Below are 27,731 nucleotides of genomic sequence, written 5' to 3'. Positions count from 1 at the left end.
GTGGCGGGCACACCTGTAATCCCAGCTACTCAGCAGACTGAGGCAGAAGAATCGCTTGAACCTGGGAGGCGGAGGTTGTGGTGAACTGAGATCACTCCATTGCACTCCAGCCTGGACAAGAGCAAAACTCCGTCTCAAAAAAAAAAAAAAAAAAAATGAGAGAAACAAGGCAATAATATCCAAATAAATTAAACATGAAAAAAGACTGAAAATTATTTCACAGAAGATGAAAGACCACAAAGAAAAAATGCTCAACACCAGTGCTAATCAGCAAAAACCAATGGAGATATGTAAAACATAAATCTTTACAAGGCATAAACACACACACATCCATGGTCTGAGAGTTGATCTACACCTGCTATTAGGATTTCTTCATAAATTTAAACTATCCATAATCTACAATATAGCAATTTTTCCCAATGAATAGTATCTCAATGAGTTAAAAATTCATTAAGTGTTAGCACTTAGCGACAAAGAATAACATTTTCAACAACATCATAAGGTTAACTTGAAAGAACTCAAGTCCCATGAACAGCGAAATGTGTGAGGACCTGGTGACCCACAGCCTCAGACAACAGCATATGTCAAACAGATTGAAGCAAATAAACAAATCGAAAACTTTTCATCGTATTTTCTCCCCTCTCCTTTCATCTCTTCACGCCTTTGGAGTCAATTAAATATTTTTCATTATTCCAACTTGTTTATTTTCTTTGCATTTTAGTTCTATTTTTGTGCATTACATTTTAACAAGCTGCTCCTGGGAAGTGGTTCTCATACTTTATGTGCATTACAAGCATCTGGAGGACTTAATGTAGATTATTGGATCCTACCCCTAGAATTTCTTTCTTATTTTTTTTTTTTTGACAGAGTCTCACTCTGTTGCCCAGGCTGGAGTGCAATGCCGCGATCTCGGCTCACTGCAACCTCCACCTCCCGGGTTCAAGCAATACTCCTGCCTCAGCCTCCCAAGCAGCTGGGATTACAGGCGCCCACCACCACGCCCAGCTAATTTTGTGTATTTTTAGTAGAGACAGGTTTTGCCATGTTGGCCAGGCTGGTCTGGAACTCCTGACCTCAGGTGATCCACCCGCCTCGGCCTCCCAAAGTGCTGGGATTACAGGTGTGAGCTACCATGCCCAGCCCTGCCCCCAGAATTTCTAATTCAGTAGGACTAGAATACAACCCTGAAATGTGCATTCCTTTTTAAATTTTGATGTTTTGTTTGTACATATTCATGGGGTATAATGTTGCCACATCGATATAGTGCATTGTGGTGAATGAAGTCAGAGCCTTCAGTGCATCCATCACTGCAGCAAGGCACATGTACTCACCAAGCAACCGCCCATCATCCACCATCCTCCACCGTCCTAGAGTCTCCACGGACCATTATTCCACACTCTGCTTCCATGTGTACACGTTATTTACATGTGGGAGGTATATCTGCCCACATTTTTTTTTTTTTTTGAGATGGAGTTTCACTCTGTCACCTAGGCTAGAGTGCAGTGGCACGATCTCGGCTCACTGCATCCTCTGCCTCCCAGGTTTAAGCACTTCTCTGCCTCAGCCTCCCAAGTAGCTGGGATTACAGGTGCCTATCACCAAGCCCAGCCTTTTTTTTTTTTTTAAGTAGAGATGGGGTTTCACCATCTTGGTCAGGCTGGTCTTGAACTCCTGATCTCATGATCCACCCGCCTTGGCCTCCCAAAGTGCTGGGATTACAGGCGTGAGCCACCGTGCCCAGCCTATTCTCCCACTTTTAAGTGAGTACGTGTGGTATTTGTCTTTCTGTGTCTGAATTGTTTTGCTTAAGATAACTGCCTCCCAATCCATCCTTGTTGTCACAAAGGACATGATTTCATTCTTTTTCATGGCTGAATAGTATCCCAATGAGTATACATACCACATTTTATTTATCCAATCCTCCACTCAGGTTGATTCCATATCTTTGCTTTGTGAATAGTGCTGCAAAAAGCAGACAAGTGCAGGTATCTTTTTGATGTACTCATTTATTTTCCTTTTGGTAGATACCCAGTAGCAGAAATGCCTTTTCATCATAATACTGAGGGCATATTAATGGTAAAATTAACTAACTGAAAACAGAAAAGACGCAAAACTATGCTTCTAGATAAATACACACTGAACCTATAATGAGTGACAAAATACAAACTCTAGGTCAGTTATGCTTCTGACCTGTAGTGTCTTACCTCACACAACTTCTGACAACAAACGTATGGCATTTGCTGTACACTAATTCTCCAACAAAAAGTGGTATCCACCCAACATTACTACAGACCCCACGAGTTGAGGGTTGAGTATCACAACCCATCAGCCGCCAGGCAGATGCCAGTGGCAAGCCCCAGAGACCTTCCTTTTAATCAAATGTGTATAAAACCAATGACCCTCTCCTCAGGGTCAATAATGTGCTAAGCCAACCCACAGAACTCAGCAAGTCACTCTGCTTAAGGTTATCAGTTTGTTATAAAAGGTATCTCAAGAATAGCCAAAAAGAGAGAGACACAGCAAAGGAAGGGGAGGGACTGGCAAATCTTCCCCTCTTGATTGACATTACCCACCCAGCACATCCAAATACATTTTTTATTATATCACAGACCCAGATAAACTCTCAGATTCATAAATGCTTTATCCATCACGCAGAATCAAAAGGTATCTTTCTCTAAATCAGCTGTAACAGACTTTTTAATTTGTACTCTGATTAAACCAACTTAGTGAATGCAAAACCAGGATGCTGATAATGTTGAATTTTACCCAAGCCCTGTAACTCTGGTAAATAAGTAAGACGACAGAAAATCACCTCAAATCCCCAAGCCCAGTTCTTTGTGTTCTGGACAAGCAGCCACAAAACAAAACAAAACAAAACAAAAGCACCCTTTGCTTACCTAGATTATGCCCCTCCCCGCTTTTCTAAACTATAACTCGGCCAGATAAAGAACCTCCAAATTCCCATTTTTTATCTTATGATTAGCTGAGCAGTTTTGTCTTTGCTGATCATACTGAACAAAATACAACTAAAGAAAAGTTTGCTTAAGTTTCTCTCCTTGCTCCAGGACTGTGAACTTTGACCCATCCTCAGCCTGAGCCAGCATAAAACCCCTCCTTCGTAACCCATCTGAAGAACAGACTTAGGTCAGAGTAAAACATTCTCTGATCTAGAATCTGATTCTCGGCTGGGCATGGTGGCTCACGCCTGTAATCCCAGCACTTTGGGAGGCCGAGACGGGTGGATCATGAGGTCAGGAGATTGAGACCATCCTGGCTAACATGGTGAAACCCCATCTCTACAAAAACACAAAAAATTAGCCGGGCGTAGTGGCATGCGCCTGTAGTCTCTGCTACTCGGGAGGCTGAGGCAGGAGAATCACTTAAACCAAGGAGGTGGAGGTTGCAGTGAGCCAAGATCATGCCACCATACTCCAGCATGGGCAACAGAGCTCTCGAGACTTCATCTCAAAAAAAAATCTGATTCTCATCCTCCATCCTGCCCTCCCCTTCGCATCTTCCTTCTAATCTTGGGTGCTCTTCCCTTAGCAAGAAAAGAACTTTTCTGCCCAACCTTAGAGATACCGCAGATCTTTTTTTTTTTTTTTTTTTGAGACCCAGTTTCACTGTTGTGAGCCACTGTGCCCGGCTGGGATGCCTCAGATCTTATACTTGATGCTTTCCCCTTTAGAATGAAGTCACTTAGCTAAATCCAGATTTATTTTACTTGAGAATGTCTAGCGACAGCCCCACAACAGTAAGAAATACAACCTCAAACAGGGAATTAGCCCAACCGCCTCAGCCTTCTAATGCTCTGTAGCTTCTCTCAATATAAAAGCCTCCTCCCATGGCTGGACTGATCAGGTTGGGACACCTGCAGGGGAGGCTTCCAGGAAGAACCAGTTTAAGTGGGCCTTCCATAACCTCCCATTGCAGGCTCAAGATTGGCCTCAACTGGGAGTCACCGGCCTCAGGCCTCTCCACCCCACTCAAGGCCATTCACTTCCCTCCCATGCCTTACATGGATAGTTACTTGGTTTAGTCAGTATTTATTAGTTAGTTTAGTTAGTATTTATTTATTTAGAGATGAAGTCTCACTCTGTCACCCAGACCGGAGTGCAGTGGCACGATCTTGGCTCACCGTAACCTACACTTTCCAGGTTCAAGTGATTCTCCTGACTCAGCCTCCCAAGTTAGCTGGGACTACAGGTGTGGGCCACCACATTAGCCCGTAATCTCAGCTAATCAGGAGCCTGAGGCACAAGAATCACTTGAACCTGGGAGATGATGCTTGCAGTAAGCCAAGATTGTGCCAGTACACTCCAGCCTAGGCACCAGAGCAAGATTCCATCTCAAAAAAATAAATAAATAAAAAATAAAGGTAGGCTGGGAGTGGTGGCTCATGCCTGTAATCCCAGCACTTTGCGAGGCCAAGATGGGAGGATCATTTGAGGTTGGGAGTTCGAGACCAACCTGATCAACATGGAGAAACCCTGTCTCTACTAAAAATACAAAATTAGCCGGGCGTGGTGGTGCATGCCTATAATCCCAGCTACTCGGGAGGCTGAGGCAGGAGAATCACTTGAAACCGGGAGGCAGAGGTAGCGGTAAGCCAAGATCACGCCATTGCACTCCGGCCTGGACAACAAGAGTGAAACTCCGTCTCAAAAAAATAAAAAATAAAAAATAAAGTTAAATAGGAAAAGCACAAGTATCTATCCATTTCAGACAACAAATACCATTTAGTTACTACTTTCATAATAATAAGGCATTTAGTAAATTAATAATATTTGAGTTCTTTAGCTGTTGGAAAGTCCTGTGCCACAGAATTTAGCATTAATCTGTCAAGGATACGTAACAGGAACAGAACAGTTATCCACTGCCCTAAATTCCCCACCCTAAAAAGGAAAGAAACTAAAGTTTTGGTAAATCTTTATAATTCAATCAAATACCACATTTTCTGTTAATATGTGTTCACTTTTTCTGCAGCCATAAAGAAAGCACGACCAAACATTTTTCCTTCATCATACTATCACTGCTAAGTCCTGAAATTCCATTTGAAATAATTGGAGAAACTTACCTGACAGGCTCTGGGGAAAAAAAAAAGTAAATGAAGGGTTTTGTTGTTGTTGTTGTTGTTGTTGTTGTTTTAAACAAAAATTGGAGGCTGAGGTGGCAGATCACTTGAGGTCAGGAGTTCGAGACCAGCCTGGCCAACATGGCGAAACCCCGTCTCTACTAAAAATACAAAAAAAAATTAGCCAGGTGTGGTGGTGCAGGACTGTAATCCCAGCTACTCAGGAGGCTGAGGTGGGAGGATTGTTTGAACCCAGAAGGCAGACATTGCAGTGAGCCGAGATCGTTCCACTGAATTCCAGCCTGGGGGACAGTGAGAGGCTCCATCTCAAAAAAAAAAAAAAAAAAAACAAGGAACAGATGACTACATATATAACCTGTTTTCTGAAATCCAACTCTTTCTGGCCTCTGTGGAAATACTTCATTTTCTCTATCAATCTGTAATGATAGGATGCATCTTATAGTTAATAAAACGTTGAAGCTGAAAAGAGTGAATACCTCTTTTCAATGTGACAACCTCAGAGATGAGCAGTGCTGACTGAAACACAAACAAGTCTAACTCAGGTGTCAGGTAAGGTCATCCTATCTCCTGGGACATTAGTCACCCCCATCTGCTCAGTAAAGTGATCACCCGCCACCACCCCAGGAGATACTGCACTGTGTGCTTTTCAGGCTCATGCACACATGACCTGAATAGGAGGTTCTTGCACAACCGGAATGAGTGGGTTCTCCAGTGCTTACATATTGTTTTCTCTCTTCATTAGTCTGAGAGTCAGGAAGGAAGAAATCATTTCTGTCTTCTCCCCCAAATACGATCATTCAATTGGCTGACCAGCCTGTGTCCCCAAGGAATGGAAACTGGGGTTGGGGAGGAAAAGGTGATTGTCCCAAGGGTTAGCTTTTTATAGAAATGATATACCAGAAAATTCCTCCCATCCCACCCAGGCATCCAGCTGTTCTCTGTAAGGCCCCACCCCCTCAGGCTGCTCACTGGGAGAAATGACCCAGGGGCATTCACTAGACCTTCCCAGAGACAGGGCAGCTGTGTGTCTCTTGGGTCAACCCCAGGCAGTTCTGAAACAGAACCAGGAAAAGACGGAGAGTGGGCTGAGAACACATCACTCCGTAAAGTTTCCAAAGGGGACTCTCAATGTTGGGAAGGTATCCGCACCCAGGGGAAAGAAAAGAAGGAGAGGCACAAAGGTTTTTTGTTTGTTGTTTACAGTCGAGTGTCAGGTTATTCTCTGCTTTCTCACATGTGAAATGTTCAGGAACACAAATCTTTTAAGAAGCCGGCCGGGCGAGGTAGTCACGCCTGTAATCCCAGCACTTTGGGAGGCCGAGGCGGGCGGATCACCTGAGGTAATGAGTTCGAGATGAGCCTGGCCAACATGGTGAAACCTAGTCTCCACTAAAAATACAAAAAATTAGCCGGGCGTGGTGGCGGGCGCCTGTAGTCCCAGCTACTTGGGAGGCTGAGGCAGGAGAATGGCGTGAACCCGGGAGGCGGAGCTTGCAGTGAGCCAAGATCGCGTCACTGCACTCCAGCCTGGGCAACAGAGCAAGACTCCGTCTAAAAAAAAAAAAAAAGCCAGACATTGATCTGTGAAAACAAAATGAAAATTAAAACACTGGGACTCTGAAATTTAGCACGGGTGGGGCGGAGGAGGGAGGAGTTCATGATGTTGCTATGAATTGAGGAGGGAAAGTTAGCCTGGGTAAGGCTCTGTAAACCAAGGGAGTTACTACCACCTCCAGGAGGAGTTAGAATGAGGAAATAGGGTAGTGGATTTGAGACCCTGCTACCCTCATCTCTGAAAAACTCGAAGAGGAATCAGTCACCCTGGGAAGAAAAGAAGGGACTGGGGACCCCGCAGACCACAGCTCCTCCCATGCACAAACCCCACGCAAGAATCTGGATTCTGATTGCAGTTAGATACTAACCAGGCACCCTCAGCCCCACTGCCTCGCGAGGCCGCCTCCCTGAGAGTCAGGTCACAGAAGACGCTGACCGCCTGCTTCCCCATGGTGTCTGGGGATAAGATCTTGGAGAGCTACTCGATTCGCCCATGTTCTTTCTCAGATCTTGAATTCCAGCGGAAAGGCTGGCGCCAAGCAGGCTGAAAACCCCACGAGGGAACCCACTCAGCGGGAGAATGGTTTCTTCACCTCGCGTCCCAGGATTCGGCCGTCACTTCCCCACCAACTAGCGACCCCACACCTCAGCCGCCCCTGTCCAGACCCCTAAACACCCCCATCCCCAAACCTCTCACAGAGGCGGAACTGGGGTCTTCTCCCCACCCCTCTATTAAACTGTTTCTGCTGCAGCCCTTGGAGTCTCGGTGCAGTGACTCGGACCGCGAACCTGTGCCGGTTACAGCCGCACAATCTGGAGAGACGTAGGGCTGCGGGCGCGGAGCTGCCCCAGAGAGGGCGCTGGAGCGGGGGGCCGTAGTCGCCGCGCAGAAACGGGACAGGACGCCCGGGGTCCCGGCTGCCGGCCCAGCCCCCACCCCCAACCCCGCGGCTGAGGGGAACAAGGGCAGGCTGTGCCAGGGAAACTCAGGTCCGCAGACCCCGCAGTCTCCGCGGGGACGCCCGAGTCCCGCCACAGCCGGTTTTGACCGGTTCCAACCAGTCCTTCGCCCTGCCTCAGGACGCCGGGCCCCGCACACTCACCATTTCCCGGCTTCCGCGGTGTCCCGGGTTCTCCCCAAGGCTCCCCGCTGCCAGCATACGACTCAGTGTGACACAGCCTGCCACTGAACTGCCAAGGCGTCTCTCAGCTACAAAGCCGGGAGCAGGAGCTCAGAGGGGTGGAGAAAGCTCCACCCTCCTCCCGGGAGCGCGCCTGATTGGCAGTTCCCACGAACTCGACCCTAACACTGATTGGGTAGACCTCCAAGTTCCGCCCCCCCGAGAACTGATTGACAGAAGAAGCGATCTTACACAGCTGAGTGGAGCCGGATGAAGCGGTTCCAGACGCAGCCCTTGATAGGGTGGGCTTCCTCCCTTCGCTGTGACCTGACCCCTCCCACGGGATATTTGCATTTAAGCGGAATTTCCTGCCTGTACTCAATGTGCTCTTCTTGCTCCTTCTTCCTGGACGGGGACCCTCAAGTGTGTCCTGGGAATTCGAGACTCACTGCCCAGTGGAGCCATCCCCTGGCCTCTGAGCAGTAGGGGAGCCCAGACCACACAAACCACACTGAAGCAGGAGGGAAGGCTTGGTGTCCTCCAGGGATCGGAATTTAGGATGAGGCTGCTGGCTCCATGGTCAAGCCTTTCTCCCCCCTTCTCTCTCAATCTACTCATTCTCAGACCAGAAAATAAAAACACATCAACAATGAAATAAAATTGTTAAATGCATGGAAAATCTGGAATTATATGGCAGCAATTTTCTATAAAGGAATCATAAAAAGGGAAAAAAAAAACAACCTGAATTACTTCAGAGAAGTTTCAGCCACAGTTCAGCAGGAAACCCCCTTTCAGGAGGTTAAACATATTCCCAAGCTTAGAAGCCAGATTCTGACTCCTGAAATTGAGTGCCAGAGTGTGTAACCAGCAGCTTAGCAACTAAGTCTCCAACCACGTTTTAAACCTTTTTTGTCTTCTTCTTTCCCTTTTCCTCTTTCCCTTCCCGATCCCAAGATAATAACTTCGAGATAAACCGGATAGATGTTACCTCTCATCTTAAAATACAGCTTCAGAATGTACTGTGAACCTCCACTCTCTTTCCTTTCCCATACTCTACTGCCATGCCTTATGCACATTTATTTTTATTTTATTTTTTTGGAGACGGAGTCTCACTCTGTCACCCAGGACAGAGTGCAGTGGCACGATCTCGGCTCACCGCAATCTCTGCCTCCTGGGTTCAAACACCTGCCTCAGCCTCCCAAGTAGCTGGGACTACAGGCGCATGCCGCCATGCCCGGCTATATTTTTTGTATTTTAGCAGAGACAGGGTTTCACCGTGTTGCCCAGGCTGGTCGAGAACTCCTGAGCTCAGGCAATCCGCCCGCCTCAGCCTCCCAAAATGTTAGGATTACAGGCGTGAGCCACCACGCCTGGCCTATGCACATTTATTTACCTAAATACTTATTAAGCACACACCATGCTCTCTTATTTGGTCATATATTTCCTTAGAAGCTTCAAGGGTTGGATCCTGATAGGGACCAGGCACCTCTGGAATTCTCTCTCCAACAAAAGAATACTTCAAAGACGGAAACCACACCCAGCTGAAGAGTGACTACAAGACTGACTGCGACTAATTTGAAGTAGTCCCTTCACCAAATGGGACAATAATTCAAGGGGGGCAACCAGAGCAAGTCACGCCACCTGGTACCTCTAGCCCCCCTTGACTCTTCTGCATTCCAAACTCTTTCTTTAAAAACCCCTGCGTTCCCTCCACAAATTGAACAGTGGAATTGCTTTCTGTTCTTCCCGTGCTAGGACAGATAATAAAGAAATCTCGCTCCCTCCTATCACAACTCGTTATTATTTTGACTTCTTTCCACAAGCGGCAAGCAGCCAGACCCTTTTGCCAGTTACAAGTGGGATCAGCACCTGGTGATGGGGCAGGGGCACTGAAGGATTTAGGGATGAAGGAGCTCAACTTGCCCTTCTGTGTCCTCTGTGCAGTGTGGAAATGCTCTCTCCTTCAAGACTTTAAATATTAATGAATTAAATGCTCCAATCAAAAGCCAAGGCATTAGACTTTGAAAATATAAAGATTTCCCATATTTGTATGAAATACAAGTGTACCTGGTAAACTGAGTTCTTTCTCTAGTTTGTATGAGTCACAAAGAAAGAATATCTAATGGAACAAAAAAAAAGGCAAAACAGGACTTATTTTCTGGCCAGAGAGGAAGGGGTCAGAGTCAGCTCTTGCTCCGAAGACACTTGCTGCTCCTAGAGCTGTGGGAAGCTGGGGAATTTTAAGCAGCTAGATATGGGATGGGGACATTTGTAATATGGGCAGAAAGGAACTTCAGATGTGCAGGCACAAATCATAAACATGTCTCTTTATACCACACATGTTCCAAAGGCTGGCCGGGTGTGGTGGTTCACGCCTGTAATCCCAGCACTTTGGGAGGCCGAGGCGGGTGGATCACCTGAGGTCGGGAGTTCGAGACTAGCCTGACCAACATGGAGAAACCCCGTCTCTACTAAAAATACGAAATTAGCCAGGCATGGTGGCACATGCCTGTAATCCCAGCTACTCGGGAGGCTGAGGCAGAAGAATCGCTCAAACCTGGGAGGCGGAGGTTGCAGTGAGCTGAGATAGCACCACTGCACTCCAGCCTGGGCAGCAAGAGCGAAACTCCATCTCAAAACAAAACAACGGACCGGGTGCGGTGGCTCACGCCTGTAATCCCAGCACTTTGGGAGGCCAAGGTAGGCAGATCACGAGGTCAGGAGATTGAGACCATCCTGGGTGACATATTGAAACCCCGTCTCTGTTAAAAAAAAAAAAAAAAATTAGCTGGACGTGGTGGCACATACCTGTAATCCCAGCTACTCAGGAGGCTGAGGCAGGAGAATCGCTTGAACCCAGGAGGCAGAGGTTGCAGTGAGCTGAGATCATGTCACTGCACTCCAGCCTGGCGACAAAGCTAGATTACATCTAAAAAAAAAAACAACAAACAAAAAACAACAACGAAAAAGCTGCCGTGACTTTCTTCTATGGGTGAGGATTTTCATCTTACAATAAGGTGTCAATGATCTAAACCAGCAGTTCCCAACCTTTTCGGCACAGGGACTAGTTTCTTAGAAGATAATTTCTCCATGTACTGGAGTGGGGATGGTTTTGGGGTGATTCAAGTACATTACATTTATTGTGCACTTAAATATTATTATTACATTGTAATATATAATGATGTAATCGTACAACTCGCCATAATGTAGAGTCAGTGGGAGCCCTGAGCTTGTTTTCCTGCAACTAGATGGTCCCATCTGGGGGTGATGGGAGACAGTGACAGATCTTCCAGATTCTCATAAGGTGCATGCAACCTAGATCCCTTGTGTGCGCAGCTCACAATAGGGTTCCTGCTCCTATGATAATCTAATGCTGCCTTTGATCTGACAGAAGGCAGAGCTCAGGTAGTAATGTGAGTGATGGGAAGTGGCTGTCAAATACAAGTAAAGCTTTGCTCACTCGCCCGCTGCTCATCTTCTGCTGTGTGGCCTAGCTCCTAACAGGCCACGATCTGGTACCGGTCCATGGCCCAGGGGTTGGGGATCCCTGATCTAAAGGCAACTGGTTCTGGTTTGCTCTGGTTTTGAGCAGGCCTTATCTAACTCTGATAATTGGCAAAGGGTCCTGAAGCTCCTAGGCCATCTGGAGTCCTAGTAAGCTAGCATACCTAAAGATAAACAGTCTAGGGAAAAAAAAATTTTATCTACTGCTTGAGAAAATAATTAGCGGCTGGGCACGGTGGCTCACACCTGTAATCCCAGCACTTTGGGAGGCCGAGGCAGGTGAATCATGAGGTCAGGAGTTCGAGATCAGCCTGGCCAACATGGTGAGATCCTGTCTGTACTAAAAATACAAAAATTATCTGGGTATGGTGGCGGGCACCTGTAATCCCAGCTACTTGGGAGGCTGAGGCAGGAGAATCGCTTGAAACCAGAAGGCAGAGGTTGCAGTGAGCTGAGATCGCACCATTGCACTCCAGCCTAGGCAACAGAGCGAGACTCTGTCTCAAAAAAAAGAGAAGAAAAAGAAAATAATTATCCATTTCAGCTGTTTGGCTTTCTCAGCTATTTTTCCAGGACTGGCCCAGTAACAAAAGTACCAGACATAAAAGCATCATGAACTGGAACCAGGAACCCATGGCTAAAAAGAAAGGAGCCAAACATCAAGCATAATTCAATCAAACAAAATCTTGAATCAACTTGTGAAAACTGTAGTGTTGGCCAGGCGCGGTGGCTCAGGCCTGTAATCCCAGCACTTTGGGAGGCTGAGACAGGAGGATCACGAGGTCAGGAGATCGAGACCATCCTGGCTAACACGGTGAAACCCCGTCTCTACTAAAAAAATACAAAAAACTAGCCGGGCGAGGTGGTGGGCACCTGTAGTCCCAGCTACTCGGGAGGCTGAGGCAGGAGAATGGCGTGAACCCGGAAGGCGGAGCTTGCAGTGAGCTGAGATCTGGCCACTGCACTCCAGCCTGGGTGACAGAGCAAGACTCCGTCTCAAAAAAAAAAAAAAAAAAGAAAACTGTAGTGTTTCCTGATAAGACAAATGGGCATGTTTGAAAAACAAGAAAAAAAATGATGTCTGATTATAACTAATGAATAAATGATATTCATGCCTTTAAAAATTACAGACACATGCATGCACGCACACTCACAATCTATTATCACAAGACTCTGTTCTCTCTCTGAAGGATCAACTATCTTTCTGTCAGATGCTTCATCAGCCTTTCACATTAACTGCCTTTGGAATAATATAATATACTTACTTTTCCCTAGATAGTTGTGAAAAGAGGGTGCAGTGGGTCAAAGGTGATGTCAGGGGTTTATGTACAGATTTTGCATATTTTTACAAATTGCAGCATTTAACTAGTTCATTACTGTGTTGATTTAAATTCTTACAAAAGCTTTCAGACAAAAATAAACACTCATATAACCATGAGGAAAAAAATTCAGAATAGAATAGAGAGTCCAAAAATAAGGTCACACACCTATGACCACCTGATCTTCGACAAAGCTGACAAAAACAAGCAATGGGGAAAAGAGTCCCTATTCAATAAATGGTTCTGGGTTAACTGGCTAGCCATAGGCAGAAGACTGAAGCTGGACCCCTTCTTTATACCATATACAAAAATCAACTCAGGATGGATAAAGACTTAAATGTAAAACCTCAAACTATAAACACCCTGGAAGAAGACCTAGGCAATACCATCTTGTACATAGGAACAGACAAAGATTTCATGGCAAAGACAGCAAAAGCAATTGTAACAAAAGAAAAAATTGACAAGTGGGATCTAATTAAATTTAAGAGTTTCTGCACAGCAAAAGAAACTATCAACAGAGTAAACAGACCACCTACAAAATGGGAGAAAACATCTGCAAACTATACATCAGACAAAGGCCTAATATCTACCATCTATAAGAAACAAAGAAAATTACAAGAGAAAACAAACAGCACCGTTAAAAGTGGTCAAAAGACATGAATAGACATTTTCCAAAGAAGACATACATGCAGAGGCCGGGGGCAGTGGTTCATGCCTGTAATCCCAGCACTTTGGGAGGCCAAGGTGGGTAGATCACCTGAGGTCAGGAGTTCAAGACCAGCCTGGCCAACATGATGAAACCCCATCTCTACTAAAAATACAAAAAAATTAGCCAGGCATGGTGGTGGCACCTGTAATCCCAGCTACTTGGGAGGCTGAGCCAGGAGAATCACTTGAACCTGGGAGGTGGAGGTTGCAGTGAGCCCAGATAGCGCCATTGCACCCCACCCTAGGTGATAAGAGCAAGACTCCATCTCAAAAAAAAAAAAAGAAGAAAGGAAAAAAACAGAGAAAAATGAAATATACTTCAATCAATGCAATCATCCAGAGAAACATAAAAGGCAAATTTTTATTAACTGATTTCATCAAAAAATACTACCTATTCAACTCGTGAATTTATGTGTCAAGAGAACTTATTTACAGAATTCTCTCACCTCAATGTGATTTTTTCTGAAAGTAAGATATAGGAATCCATAGTCCAGATCTACTTTAAGCCGGAGGCACTGATAAAGACAATTGAGTTGGCCGGGCGCGGTGGCTCAAGCCTGTAATCCCAGCACTTTGGGAGGCCGAGACGGGCGGATCACGAGGTCAGGAGATCGAGACCATCCTGGAGAACTCGGTGAAACCCCGTCTCTACTAAAAAAATACAAAAACTAGCCGGGCGAGGTGGCGGGCGCCTGTAGTCCCAGCTACTCGGGAGGCTGAGGCAGGAGAATGGCGTAAACCCGGGAGGCGGAGCTTGCAGTGAGCTGAGATCCGGCCACTGCACTCCAGCCTGGGCGACAGAGCGAGACTCCGTCTCCAAAAAAAAAAAAAAAGACAATTGAGTTTTACATTTTATGACAATTCCTTGATGTTCCAAATTTTCTGGCACATTTTGCATGAATGAATTTGGATCTCAGTTTTCTTTATTTTTTTTTAGAGACGGAGCCTTGCTCTGTCGCCCAGGCTAGAGTGCAGTGGCGAGATCTCGACTCACTGCAACTTCTGCCTCTGGGGTTCAGGCAATTCTCCTGCCTCAGCCTCCTGAGTAGCTGGGACTATAGGCGCCCGCCACCATGCCCAGCTAATTTTTGTATTTTTAGTAGAGAAAGGGTTTCACCATGTTAGCCAGGATGGTCTTGATCTCCTGACCTTGTGATCTGCCCACCTTGGCCCCCCAAAGTGCTGGGATTACAGTAGATGTCAGCCACCACGCCCGGCCGGATCTGAGTTTTCTAAATTACATTTATAGCATATCTAGCCAGTGTGAGTTCTGACAAGGAATCGTCAATCTACCAAAGTTGTATTAATATATATATCCATGGAGGTGACACGTCAATTAACCCTTACATCATTTCATCAGGAAACATAGACAGATGCTGCACATGAAATTAGCCCTAGGCTGGACGCAGTGTCTCACGCCTGTAATCCGAGCACTTTGGGAGGCCACGGTGGGTGGATTGCTTGAGTTAAGGAGTTGGAGAGCGGCCTTGGTAACATGGCAAAACCCTGTCTTTACCAAAAAAAAACAAAAATTAGCCAGGTGTGGTGGTGCACATCTATAGTCCCAGCTACTTGGGAGGCTGAAGTGGGAGAATCGCTTGGATCGCTTGAGCCCGGGAGGCGGAGGTTGCAGAGATCCGTGATGCCCCAATTACCCTCCAGCCTGGGCGACAGAGGAAGACTCTGCCTTTAAAAATAAAAGAAAGGCTTTTACCTGAGAGCAAGATGGGTCACCAGCTGTACTGGAGCCAGCGGTTCTCACTCTTGTCGCATCTGTTCAAACCAGCATGGTCTGATCTGGAAATACGGCCTCAATATGTGCCGCCAGTGTTTCTGTAACTATGCAAAGGATATAGGCTTCATTAAGTTGGACTAAATGACCTTCCTTCAAAGGATTATCCAAGGCATCTACCCAATGAAAAACCAGGATAGTTCTTTGTATACAAAATAAACATCTTTTAAAAACCTTCAAAAAAAAAGAAAAAAAGACGTTAGCCCTATTCCTCAGAAATGTATATATTTTTGCAAGAAATGTGATTTTATTTCAATAGCATACATGTTATTGTAAATGTAGTACATGTTTACTCCATAAGTAGGAAATTCACTCCTTCCCAAGTTTTAACAGTTTTCTAATACTTTTAAATGTTTTGTCTTTAGTCTCCCAACCAAATATGGCTATCGTCTCTAATCACAATAATTTTTTTCCATCCTAGTTTCTATATTCTTCATTGATTTTTGACAATGAGTTATATAGATTACTATAATGGTGAGAAGAATTAAATAGTACTTATTTACTCATTTATTTATTTTTTGAGATAGGGTCTCACTCTGTTGCCCAGGTTAGAGTAAAGTGGTGCAATCATGGCTCACTATAGCCTCAACCTCCTGGGCTCAAGTAATCCTCTTGCCTCAGCCACCTGGGTAGTTGGGATTACAGGTTAAAAACACCATGCCTAGTTAATTTTAAAATTTTTGGTAGAGACAGGGTGTCACTATGTTGCCCAGGCTGGTCTTGAATTCCTGGGCTCAAGTCTTCATCTTGCTCTGGCCTTCCAAGGTGCTGGGATTACAGGCAGGAGCCACTGTTCCTGGCTATGTTTGCTTTTGTTAGCTTATGATCCTCCTTTCAGCCTGTCACACAACAGTTTCTCATCATGCTGTGCTCTGAAACATACCTTAACCACGAATCCTACATCAAGCAAAGCTCAGGTTTAAAATGAAAGACAAAACAAATACTTTTTCAAGAATAAAAACATACATATTGAAACAATTTGTTCCTACCACACCAGACCTACAAGATGAAAGAAAGTCCTTATGTGTGAAACCAAACGATGGCAAAATCCACAAGAAAAGACAGAGAACACCATTAAAGATCATTATATGAATATAAAATCCAGACTAAATGTGTATTTCCTCACCTTTCTTCTTACGGATTTACAAAGCAACTGTGTAAAATAATAACTAGTTGGTGAATTCTTGGGCCTAGAACACATAAAAATGTAACGCATGTTTTATATTTACAAATAACACTATAAAAACCTGAGCTAACTAAATGACTACTAATGGGAAAGCAATAATTTTAAGAAAGTACTGTTGGATGTGCAACCCTAAAAGTTATTACACATGAAATGAAACACCCCAGAAAGGCAAAAATATACCAAAGCTATACAGGATAAATAAGTTTTTTTGTTTTGTTTTTGTTTTTTTCTTTTTGAGATGGAGTTTCACTCTTGTTGCCCAGGCTGGAGCACAGTGGTGCGATGTCAGCTCACCACAACCTCTGCCTCCCGGGTTCAAGCAATTCTCCTGCCTCAGCCTCTCAAGTAGCTGGGATTACAGGCATGTGCCACCATGCCCAGCTAATCTTTACATTTTTAGTAGAGATGGGGTTTTACCATGTTGGTCAGGCTGGTCTCGAACTCATGACCTCAGGTGATCCACCCACCTTGGCCTACAAAGTGCTGGGATTACAGGCGTGAGCCACCGCACCAGGTGGATGAATATGGAATTTATCCATAAATTACTGGAAAACTGTCCCTGATTATGATATTATCATTTACATGATAAACACTTGAATAATCACTACAAAAACCCAAAACAAGTATAACAAAAAATAGATCATCCCATACATTGCAAAGACATACTATGCGAAATCAGAATTTACGGTCCTTCCTTAATTAAATATTGACTCTACATCCATTCCATAACATTATGGCCCCAAGGTTTCCTGCATTCATCCAACTTGGAAATTTCCATGTTTTCTTTTTTTCTTTTCTTTTTTCTTTTTCTTTTTTTGAGACAAAGTCTTGCTCTTGTCACCCAGGCTGGAGTGCAATAGTGTGATCTCAGCTCACTGCAACTTCTGCCTCCGGGTTCAAGTGATTCTCCTGCCTCAGACTCCCGAGTAGCTGGGATTACAGACACCTGCCACCATGCCTGGCTAATTTTGAATTTTAGTAGAGATGGGGTTTCACCATGTTGGCCAGGCTGGTCTCGAACTCCTGACCTCGTGATCCGCCCACCTTGGCCTCCCAGAGTGCTGGGATTACAGGCATGAGCCACCGCGCCCAGCCACATATCTCTTTTTCAACATTGACTCTGCTTTTAAAATCAGAAAATTGGCCGGGCGCGGTGGCTCAAGCCTGTAATCCCAGCACTTTGGGAGGCCGAGACAGGCAGATCACGAGGTCAGGAGATCGAGACCATCCTGGCTAACCCGGTGAAACCCCGTCTCTACTAAAAAATACAAAAAACTAGCCAGGCGAGGTGGTGGGCGCCTGTAGTCCCAGCTACTCGGGAGGCTGAGGCAGAAGAACGGCGTAAACTCGGGAGGCGGAGCTTGCAGTGAGCAAGATCCGGCCACTGCACTCCAGCCTGGGTGACACAGCAAGACTCCGTCTCAAAAAATAATAATAATAAGATAAAATAAAATCAGAAAATTATCTCTTGTGCAGGTCATGATCCCTTTCCATCCATTTCTTGAATTTGCAGCCCAAGAACAGAATTACAAGTCAATCATCTCTAATTGTTGCATTGCCTATTTCTGTGTTATTATGCTAGTACTAAACTGTTTTTATTAGTATGGATTTGTAATAAGTTTTGAAATCAGGAAGTGTGAGTTCGCCAACTTTGTTCTGGCTTTTTTTTTTTTTTCTTTTGAGACCGTCTCGCTCTTTGCCCAGGCTGGAGTGCACTGGCATGATCTCAGCTCACTGCAACCTCCACCTCTCAGGTTCAAGTGATTCCCCTGCCTCAGCCTCCTGAGTAGCTGGGATTACAGGTGCGCGCCACCACACCCAGCTAATTTTTGTATTTTTAGTAGAGATGGGATTTCACCATGTTGGTCAGACTAGTCTCAAACTCCTGACCTCGCGATCCACCTGCCTCAGCCTCCCAAAGTGCTGGGATTACAGGCGTGAGTCACCACATCTGGCCACTGTTCTGGGTTTTGGAGACTGTTTCGTTCATTCAGAGACCCTTGAGATGCCATATATAAAAAAATAAAAAAAAGTTCAAAAGTGGCTTCTAAGAAGGAATCAGGTGGTCAAACCTATCCCTAAAAGGCTACCAGGGAACAAAAAGTGCTATCTCTCAATAAGAAAATACAGGCCAGGAGCGGTGGCTCACGCCTGTAATCCCAGCACTTTGGGAGGCCGAGGCAGATGGAATATGAGGCCAGGAGATCGAGACCATCCTGGCTAACACAGTACAACACTGTCTCTACTAAAAATACAAAAAACTTAGCCGGGTGTGCGGCTGGGTGCCTGTAGTCCCGGTTACTCGGGAGGCTGAGGCAGGAGAATGGCGTGAACACAAGAGGCGGAGCTTGCAGTGAGCCGAGATCCCGCCAGCCTGGGCAACACAGCAAGACTCCGACTCAAAAAAAAGAAAACACAAACCAAAGATGTTTTGGCATGTCACCTTGGAAAGTTCGTCATAAGGTAAGAACAAGCCAAGAAATCACACACTAAAGCAGAGAGAAGCCGAAGTTCCTCAAAGTGTTAGAGCTGCCCCTGCAGTGGTAAAAATGATCCCTCTGGTTCATGATAAACTAAGGATAAAGACTAAGAAAGCATTAAGTGTGTGACTAGAGGACACATCACAGAACCACATCCCTGCTGATGGTAACATCATACTTGAAAAAACACTTAGCCAGGTCAAGTGCAGTGGCTCACGCATGTAATCCCAGCACTTTGGTAGGCCAAGGCGGATGGATCACGAGGTCAGGAGTTCGAGACCAGCCTGACCAACATGGTAAAACCCAGTCTCTACTCAAAATACAAAAATTAGCTGGGCGTGGTGGCGCGCACCTGTAATCCCAGCTACTCAGAAGGCTAAGGCAGGAGAATCACTTGAACCCAGGAGGCGGCGGTTGCAGTGAGCCAAGATCACGCCACTGTACTCCAGCCTGGGCGACAAAGCAACACTCTGTCTCAAAAAAAAAAAAAAGAGGCCAAGCGCGGTGGCTCACGCCTGTAATCCCAACATTTTGGGAGGCCGAGGCAGACGGATCACCAGGTCAGGAGATTGAGACCATCCTGGCTAAGACAGTGAAACCCCATCTCTACTAAAAATATAAAAAAATTAGCTGGGCGTGGTGGCAGACCCCTGTAGTACTCCCAGCTACTCGGGAGGCGGAGGCAGGAGAATGGCGTGAACCCAGGAGGCGACTGAGCTTGCAGTGAGTGGAGATTGCGCCACTGCACTCCAGCCTGGGCGACAGAGCGAGACTCCATCTCAAAAAAAAAACAAAAAACGAAAAGAAAAAACACTCAGCCTCTATGAGCATCACTATGAGGGGGCTGAGGAGAGCAAGAGGAAGGAGTCTAAAGCCAGTAAGTTCTGACTAGGCTAACTATGCAACACACTGCAGCCCAAGAACTTGAAGACCACAGGAGAACTGACATTGGCTGATGCCAGGGAAACAACAGCATTCCTAGAAGAGCTCATAAAACCGAAAAAAGAAAGACTACCTTCCAGAGTAAATCTTGTATTGTCATGAATCAGGCATGTTCTAGAAGATGCCCAATGGTACCTTCCTCCATCAGTGTAGGTACTGGGGTTCGAGGCCTGGAAAGATCACCTTATTCTGGTGCTGTCAGGCCATGCATAAGTTCACAAGAACAAGTGAGGCTTCGTCTACTGAGCGATCACCAGGTTCTTTAGGACAAAAGCAAAACTTCCTGGCCTGTGTCCTGGCAAGAACATAAGAAGGCTTTCTTCTACCAGTGCTTCACTCCTCATGTGATGGAATACCTCAAAAGAGAAGGGACTGCCACTCAAGGTCTTCTTCAGAATTGACAATACTCTGGGCCATCTCTCCAATCTCTTTGTTTTGCCTGAAAGAACATGCAAATGATATTTCTGCCTCCTAAAACTACATCACTGCTGCATCAGTAGATCAAGGCATCATCAAGTGCGTTAAAGTGACTTACATCCACCTGACCTCGGGTGAATTCATGGAGTCTTGATGCTAACCTTGAATGTACCACAGTGGTTTTATTGAAGAGCTTCACAATTACAGATACAATTGTGCTTACTGGAAAGGCTATAGATGCCCTAAAGCCCAGGACAGTCAATGCATGTTATAAGCCATCATGGGGTAAGAGAGTCAGTGATTTCAGGGGCTTCCCCACTATTAATGCAGTCATTAAGAATACGCAAGGCCGGGCGCGGTGGCTCAAGCCTGTAATCCCAGCACTTTGGGAGGCCGAGACGGGCGGATCACGAGGTCAGGAGATCGAGACCATCCTGGCTAATACGGTGAAACCCCGTCTCTACTAAAAAATACGAAAACTAGCCGGGCGACGAGGCGGGCGCCTGTAGTTCCAGCTACTCGGGAGGCTGAGACAGGAGAATGGCGTGAACCCGGGAGGCGGAGCTTGCAGTGAGCTGAGAGCCAGCCACTGCACTCCAGCCTGGGCGGCAGAGCAAGACTCCGTCTCAAAAAAAAAAAAAAAAAAAAAAAAAAAATACGCAAAATGTTGCAAAAAAAAGTTGGTGGGGAACGCTGTCTGAAATGACTGAGGATGACGTTAAGGAACACACAGAAGAGCAAAGAGAAACTCTTACCAACTAGGAACTACAAAGTCTGCTGAAATCCACTACAGATGATGATGATCTAGAAAATTTAGAAAACACAGAGCCACTGATTTGGACACTTGAAAAGTTTGCCACAGTTTTCAGTAGGCAAAGGTGAAAAGAGGTATGATCCTCAAAGATCCTACAATGGAAAAAAGCTTTCACTCCACCCGAGAAATAACATGCCTATAAACACTGTAAGGTTTATTTTTTTATATATAAAGCAAAGGAAAAGAAGAACTAGCTTCCTATAACTAAGAATCTGCAAAGAAGACGGAACATTCAATGGTTACAGATCTTCAGCCCTCAAGCCAAACAGATCCTAACATTAGCATTACATAGCCTCCTCAAATGAGTCCACATCTATAATCATAGTTGGTTCTTCCAACGTAAATGATAGTCCTGATGGCCTGTCAAGATTCAAGTTAACCTGATGTCTCACTACTTACCCACAATGCCATACATCTAGTCATCTCAGCACATCAAAACATTAGGTGCCACAGAATAATCATCATTGTTATAATCACTATACTTGGGTTATCAAGAGAGAAGACCCAGGGTTTTGGTGAGTGTTAACATATTAAACAAAAGCAATATGGGAGGGTTGAAACAAAGAAACTTTAATGTTCTGGCTGACATATACTATGTTGACAGGCTCACAATTACTGCATCTATACTGAAAACAGACTCTTTTCCTTATGATTCCCTAAACAATACAACTATTTGCACAGCTTTTACAATGCATGAGGTATTTTAAGTAATCTAGACATAATTGAGAGTATACAAGAGGATGTGGGTAGGTTACATACAAATATGTCATTTTATAAAAGGGAGTTGACATGGCTCACGGAGTGCTGGAACCAATACCCAGCATGTATCAAGGGATGACTGTATTGGAAAGAAACTGAAATACTTAAGGCTTTACCAAGTGCTTACATTCACAGGGTTTATCTCCAATGTGTTTCTTACAAGTTTCTGAAATGACATAAAACTAATAAATGCTTTCCTACATTCCATACATTTAGAGAGAATGCTAGTGAGTCTTTTTATGTCTATGCAAGGAATTGAGAGAAGCAAATGCTTTCCCACATTCCTTACATTCATACGGGTTCTCTCCAGTGTGAGTTTTTTCATGTCCTTGAAGGAAACGGGAATGAGTGAAGGCTTTACCACATTGTTGACATTCATAGGATTTCTCTCTCATGTGAATTCTTTCATGTCGTAGAAAGCAAGTGAGCCAAGAGAATGCTTTCCCACATTCCTTACATTCATAGGGCTTCTCTCCAGAGTGAATTCTTTCATGTACTTTTAAGTTACCAAAATGACTGAAGGCTTTCCTACATGTTTTACACTCATAAGGTTTCTCTCCTGTGTGAGTCTTTTTATGTTGAGAAAGATATTGGAAACAACTGAATGCCTTCCCACATTCTTTACACTCATACGGCTTCTCTCCAGCGTGAGTTGTTTTGTGATTTTGAAAGGAATAGAAATCAACAAAGGCTTTCCCACATTTACATGCATAGGGTTTCTCTCCAGTATGAGTTGTTTCATGTCTTTGAAGGGAACTGGAAATACGGTAGGCTTTGCCACATTGTTTACATTTATAGGGTTTCTCTGCAGTGTGAGTCCCTTCATGTCTTTGAAATACGCTGGGATAAACAAAGGCTTTCCCACATATCTTGCATTTGTGAGGTCCATCTCCAGTGTGCATTGTCATGTGTCTTCGAAAGCTTGAGCTATGAGATAACGCTTTCCCACACTGCTTACATTCATACAGTTTCTCTCCAGTGTGAGTTCTTTCATGACTCTGCAGTGAACTAGGACAATCAAAGCCTTTTCCACATATCTTACATTTATGAGGTCCATCTCTTGTGTGCGTTACCATGTGTCTTTGAAAGCTTCCCAGATGATGAAATGCTTTCCCACATCGCTGACATGCATAGGGTTTCTCTTCAGTGTGAGTTGTTTCATGCCTTCGAAGGGAAGTGGAAGCACTGAAGGCTTTCCCACATTGTTTACATGTATAGGGTTTCTCTCCAGTGTGAGTTCTTTCATGTCTTAGACAAGAACTGTAAGTGAAGGCTTAGAACACTGCTTACATTATACGGTTTCTCCCCGTATGTGTTCTTTTCATGTCTCTAGATAGGAACTGTAAAAAGAAAAGGCTTTGCACTGCTTTACATTCATATGTTTCTCTCCAGTGTGCGTTCTTTCATGCACTATGTAATTGTAATAAACTGGGCCAAAAAAAGGCTTTCCCACACAACTTACATTTATAAGGTCCATCTCCACGCTGCACTGCCATGTGCCTTTGAAGGTTTCCCAAAGAGCTGAAGGACTTCCCACATTCTTTACAATCATATGGTTTCTTTCCAGTGTGAAGCCCTTCAGGTGTTTGAAATGAGTTGTGGTAACTGAAGGCTTTCCCACATTGTTTATGCGTATCTGGCTTCTCTCCACATTCATGATACTCATGTGGTTTGTGCCCAGCACCAACTCTGATGTAACAATTAAGGGATGAATGACCCAGGACGATTTCTCCACTCATATTGCTTTCACATGGACCTACTCCAGTAAGAGTGTTCTTCGTCACAATACTATCTTGAATCTGGTTAGACGTTTCTCCCCATTTACTTCCATCTTTATTTTCACCAAATCTCTCTAACATACGACATCTGTAAAAAAATGGGAAACATATTGGCGGGCGCCTGTAGTCCCAGCTACTCGGGAGGCTGAGGCAGGAGAATGGCGTGAACCCGGGAGGCGGAGCTTGCAGTGAGCCGAGATTGCGCCACTGCACTCCAGCCTGGGCGACAGAGCGAGACTCCGTCTCAAAAAAAAAAAAAAGGGAAATATATCACTAAAGGTCTGTTTATAAATCATTTATGGGTATTAATAGGTATTGGATGTACATTTTTAACACTATCATGCAAAGTGTAGGCTTCGTGTCCTGCTTGAACGTGAATGGATGGAATGTTGTGCAACATAACTGGACCACAGGTGTTCTCAAGACAATGATATTCATATGTGGATACATAATATTGTTGCCATGGGAACTATTTTACAAACACTGAACAGCTATGGAACATTTAAGTATGTGTTTTTGGAGAACATTTTCTAAGAATAAATAAATTTAATCTAAGCTTGTTCATTTTCTTTGCTTGTTTTTAAAATTTCATGTCATTCTCAAAACAGCTCCAGGGACATATCTGTTTCTTATGTGTAAATTACCTTAGATTTTTCCGGGAATATTTGTATTGATCTTCAATGTTCTGATCTTTCCATTTCATTCCTAAAAGGTAGACCCAGAAATATCATTATAAATTTGTACAAAATTATAGACACAGTAAGATTTTGATGTACACTGCACTCGTACAAAATGCATTCATTGAAGTACAGCTGACTCTTGAAAAACAGAGGTTTGAACTGCACAAGTCCATTTGTATATACATATATATATGAATGTTCTTCAGTCTCTGCTACCCAAGACATAAGACTAGCCCCTCCTCTTACTCAGCCTACCCAATGTGAAGACAATGAGTATGAAAACCTTTCTGATGATGCACTTCTACTTAATGAACAGTAAATACGTTTCTCTTCCTTATGATTATCTTTTTAACATTTTGTTTCTAGATAACTTTACGGTGAGAATATAGGATGTAATAATATGACATCAAATATATGTATTAATCATTGCTTATGTGACTGATAATGCTGCCCATCAACAGTACGCTAAGATGTTGTGGACATAAAATTATACGAAGATGTACAACTGCTACAGGAGCTGGCACCCCTAAACTCTGTTTTTTTTTTCCAGGGTAAACCATGTCCCCTTTCCATATTCTAAATCTTTGAACAGCGTGAATGACCAAGAAATAAATGTCTCCAATTAAATAAGTGGAAATGTGATGTCATCCTTACCTACACAATTCAGGTTCCTGATGGTTTCCTGCATCACATCTTTGTAGAGATTCTTCTGACAAGGACCCAGCAAAGCCCACTCTTCTCGGGTGAAGTTCACAGCCACATCCCCTAAAGCCACTGAGGCCTGATCCATCCCACATGTACAGAAGAGGAAGGGTGAAAATCACAGTACTGAGAATCTATACTCACTTCATACATTTCGCAAGATGCTGTGGTTTCCAACCATTTTATTCAATGACATGGTAAACCCACTCTTATTCTGTCTACATTCACTTTCTCCTACACAGTAACTCTGAAGCCAGAGTTAAACATGTTTGGTAAATTAACAGTCGAACAGAAACATGAAACTTGGTGAACTAAGTGAGTGAATCACATAGCCTGGATCACCCCTAATGTCTATTTCCACAGTGGATCTGCAGTCCTTGGCACGATAAAGTCCTACTACTTATTGTGCAAAAGAGAGTTACCATTAGCAGTGCTGAGAGTGCGTGTCCTTACAAATGCTTGTTCACAAAGTTGGGCCTTTCATGGTGTCTAGACAATGTATTTAGGGGAGGGCCCCATGAGCGTAACTAATAACAGGGGTAGAGTGTGGCTAAATTGTTTATGCAAAAAAATATAGTATTTCCTTAACTCCCATCTTCCTTCTGAGAGTTTGGCATTTTGTTACATACTCAGCAGAAGGAGTGCACCTGATCAGTCACTGCTAGGTTTGAAATGCACACTGCATATTAATCTCCAAAGTGGCAGTAACAAATAAAAATAAAAGAAAAAAGAAAAAAAGGTGGGGCTTTAAGAGGTGATTTAGTCCTGAGGGTTTGGACCTCATGAATAGATTAATCCATAATGTGTAAATGAATAAATGAGCTATCTCATGTCCTTCTGAGAAGAGAAAGAGATCTGAGCTAGACGCTCAGCTCCCTCACAATGTGATACTCTATGCCACCTAGGGACTCTGTAGCTAATTTTATTATTATCATTTATACTAGAGACAAGGTCTTGCCATGTTCCCCAGGCTGGTCTGGAACTACTGGGATCAAGCAATACCTCTGCCTTCGTCTCCCAAAGTGCTGGAATTACAGGAATGACCCACCGTGTTCAGGAACCCAAAACAATTCTTTCAAGAAAAAGCCATATACATTGCTAACTGAAAACAAGATAACAAACTAGTGAAATATCGCCTGAGAACCAAAGAGTTCATACTGTTGCTGTGAATTAAGGAGAGAAAGTAAGCCTGGGGAAGTCTCTGGAAACCAAGAGATTTGCTGCCAGACTTAGGAGGAGTTAGGATGAGAGAACACAGTGGTGGATTTGAGACCCTGCTGCACACATCTTTGGAAGACTCAGGGGGGAAACGGTCGCCCTTGGAAAGAAAGAAGGGCCTGAGGACCAAAGATAACACAGATCCTCCCACACACAAACCCCACACACGAGTCTAGATTCAGCCTGGTGACTCGTCGTCACCGTGCAGCCTCCTCACCGGGCTCACAGGAACTGCCAGTCCGGCTGGAGGCGAGATTGCAGTTAGATATTAACCAGGTGCTCTCAGCCCCGCTGCCTCACGGGGTCGCCTCCCTGAGAGTCAGGTCACAGCAGACGCTGACCGCCGGCTTCCCCACTGTGCCTGGGGATAAGATCTCTGAGAGTTACTCAAGAGTAGCCGGAATTCTGTCTCAGATCCTGAATTCCAGTGGAAAGGCTGGCGCCAAACAGGCTGAAGACCCCACGAGGGAGCCCACTCAGCAGAAGAATACGTTTTCTTCACCTCCTGTCCCAGGATTCGCCCGTCACGTCCCCACCAATCAGCGACCCTACATCCCAGCCGCCCCTGACCAGACCCCAAATCCCTCAGGGAGGCGGATCTGGGGGTGTCCTCCCCTCTCCGGCTATTTAACTGTTTCTGCTGCAGCCCTCAGCGTCTCGGTGCAGTGACTCGGGCCGCAAACCTCTGTTGCTTACAGCCGCACAATCTGGGGAGACACGGAGCGGCGGCCTCGGAGTTGCCCAGAGAGGGCGCGAGGGCCGCAGTCGCCGCGCAGGAAGGGGACAGGACGCCCGGAGTCCCGGCTGCAGGCCCAGCCCCACTCTGCGGCCTAAGAGGGCCGAGCTACTCCAGGGGGGCCCGGGTCCGCAGATCCCGGAGTCGCCCGCGGGGAGGCCCAGTCCAGCCACAGCCGAATACGGCCGGTTCCACCCAGCCCCTCCCCCGCCTCGGGACGGCGGCCCCGGACACGCACCATTTCCCGACTTCCGCGGTGTCCCAGGTCCTCCCAACGGCTCCCGTTGCCAATGCGGGTTCCAGCGCGACAAAGGTTGCCACAGAACTTCCAGATCGTCTCTCAGCGACAGAGCCGGAAGCCGAGCACAGGTGAGAGCAAAAGACGCCGCGGGCTTTTTCAACCACACACACTCCTCCGGGAAGCGCGCCTGATTGACGGTTCCCACGAACCCGCCCCATGGCCCTGATTGGCTAGAGCGTTAGGTCCCGCCCCCTGTGGATTGAGTGACACAAGAAGCGATTTTGCACAGCTGCGTAGAGCCGGATGAACAAGTTCCTGACACAGCCGTTGGCAGGGCGGGCTTCATCCCTGCACTGTGATCTGAATCCTCCAGGGGGATATTTGCACTTCAGCGGAATTTTCTGCCTGTACTCAATAGGACCTCCTGCTTCTTCCTACTGGACATGGCTGACAAAACAATTATACTTTTTTTTTTTTCTCTAGAAGGAGTCTTGCTCTGTCGCCCAGGCTGGAGTGCAATGGTGGGAGGCTCACGGCAACCTCTGCCTCCTGAGTTCAAGCAATTCTCCTGCCTCAGCCTCCCAAGCAGCTAGGATTACAGGTGCGTGCCACCACGCCCGTCTAATTTTTGAATTTTTTGTTTGTTTGTTTGTTTGTTTGAGATGGAGTCTTGCTCTGTCACCCA

The 27,731-nt window shown here is 45.2% G+C and overlaps 2 protein-coding genes across 7 annotated transcripts in view; both read right to left on the bottom strand.

The window, feature by feature from the left end:
• LOC108539650 (zinc finger protein 442) overlaps window positions 1-24,832 on the bottom strand; it is a 31,986-nt gene extending 7,154 nt beyond the window's left edge. Inside the window, exons 1-3 of one of the 6 annotated variants that reach the window (XM_017888496.1) lie at window positions 24,804-24,832; window positions 24,114-24,174; window positions 15,016-15,140 (exon numbers count right to left, since the gene is read on the bottom strand). Coding sequence is in view for 3 of the 6 variants with exons in the window: in XM_017888493.1 (XP_017743982.1) it covers window positions 5,815-5,892 (78 nt within the window). In the remaining 3 variants the exon portion in view is untranslated. The other 5 variants (XM_017888498.1, XM_017888493.1, XM_017888497.1 and 2 more) reach the window with 5 other exon arrangements.
• LOC108539651 (zinc finger protein 799-like) lies at window positions 21,482-27,252 on the bottom strand. Its single transcript, XM_017888501.1, is given in 6 exon segments — window positions 21,482-22,961; window positions 22,964-23,105; window positions 23,107-23,557; window positions 24,114-24,174; window positions 24,804-24,930; window positions 27,044-27,252. Coding segments are annotated over 6 exon segments (1,830 nt in total). The 5' UTR covers window positions 27,047-27,252; the 3' UTR covers window positions 21,482-21,915.
• Between the last annotated feature and the right edge of the window lie 479 nt (window positions 27,253-27,731).

The sequence above is a fragment of the Rhinopithecus bieti genome, unplaced genomic scaffold, assembly GCF_001698545.2.
Source record: "Rhinopithecus bieti isolate Rb0 unplaced genomic scaffold, ASM169854v2 scaffold_15296, whole genome shotgun sequence".
NCBI lineage: Eukaryota > Metazoa > Chordata > Mammalia > Primates > Cercopithecidae > Rhinopithecus > Rhinopithecus bieti.
The sequence above is the reverse complement of the archived record's forward strand: the minus strand, read 5'-3'. Positions and strand labels throughout refer to the sequence as shown.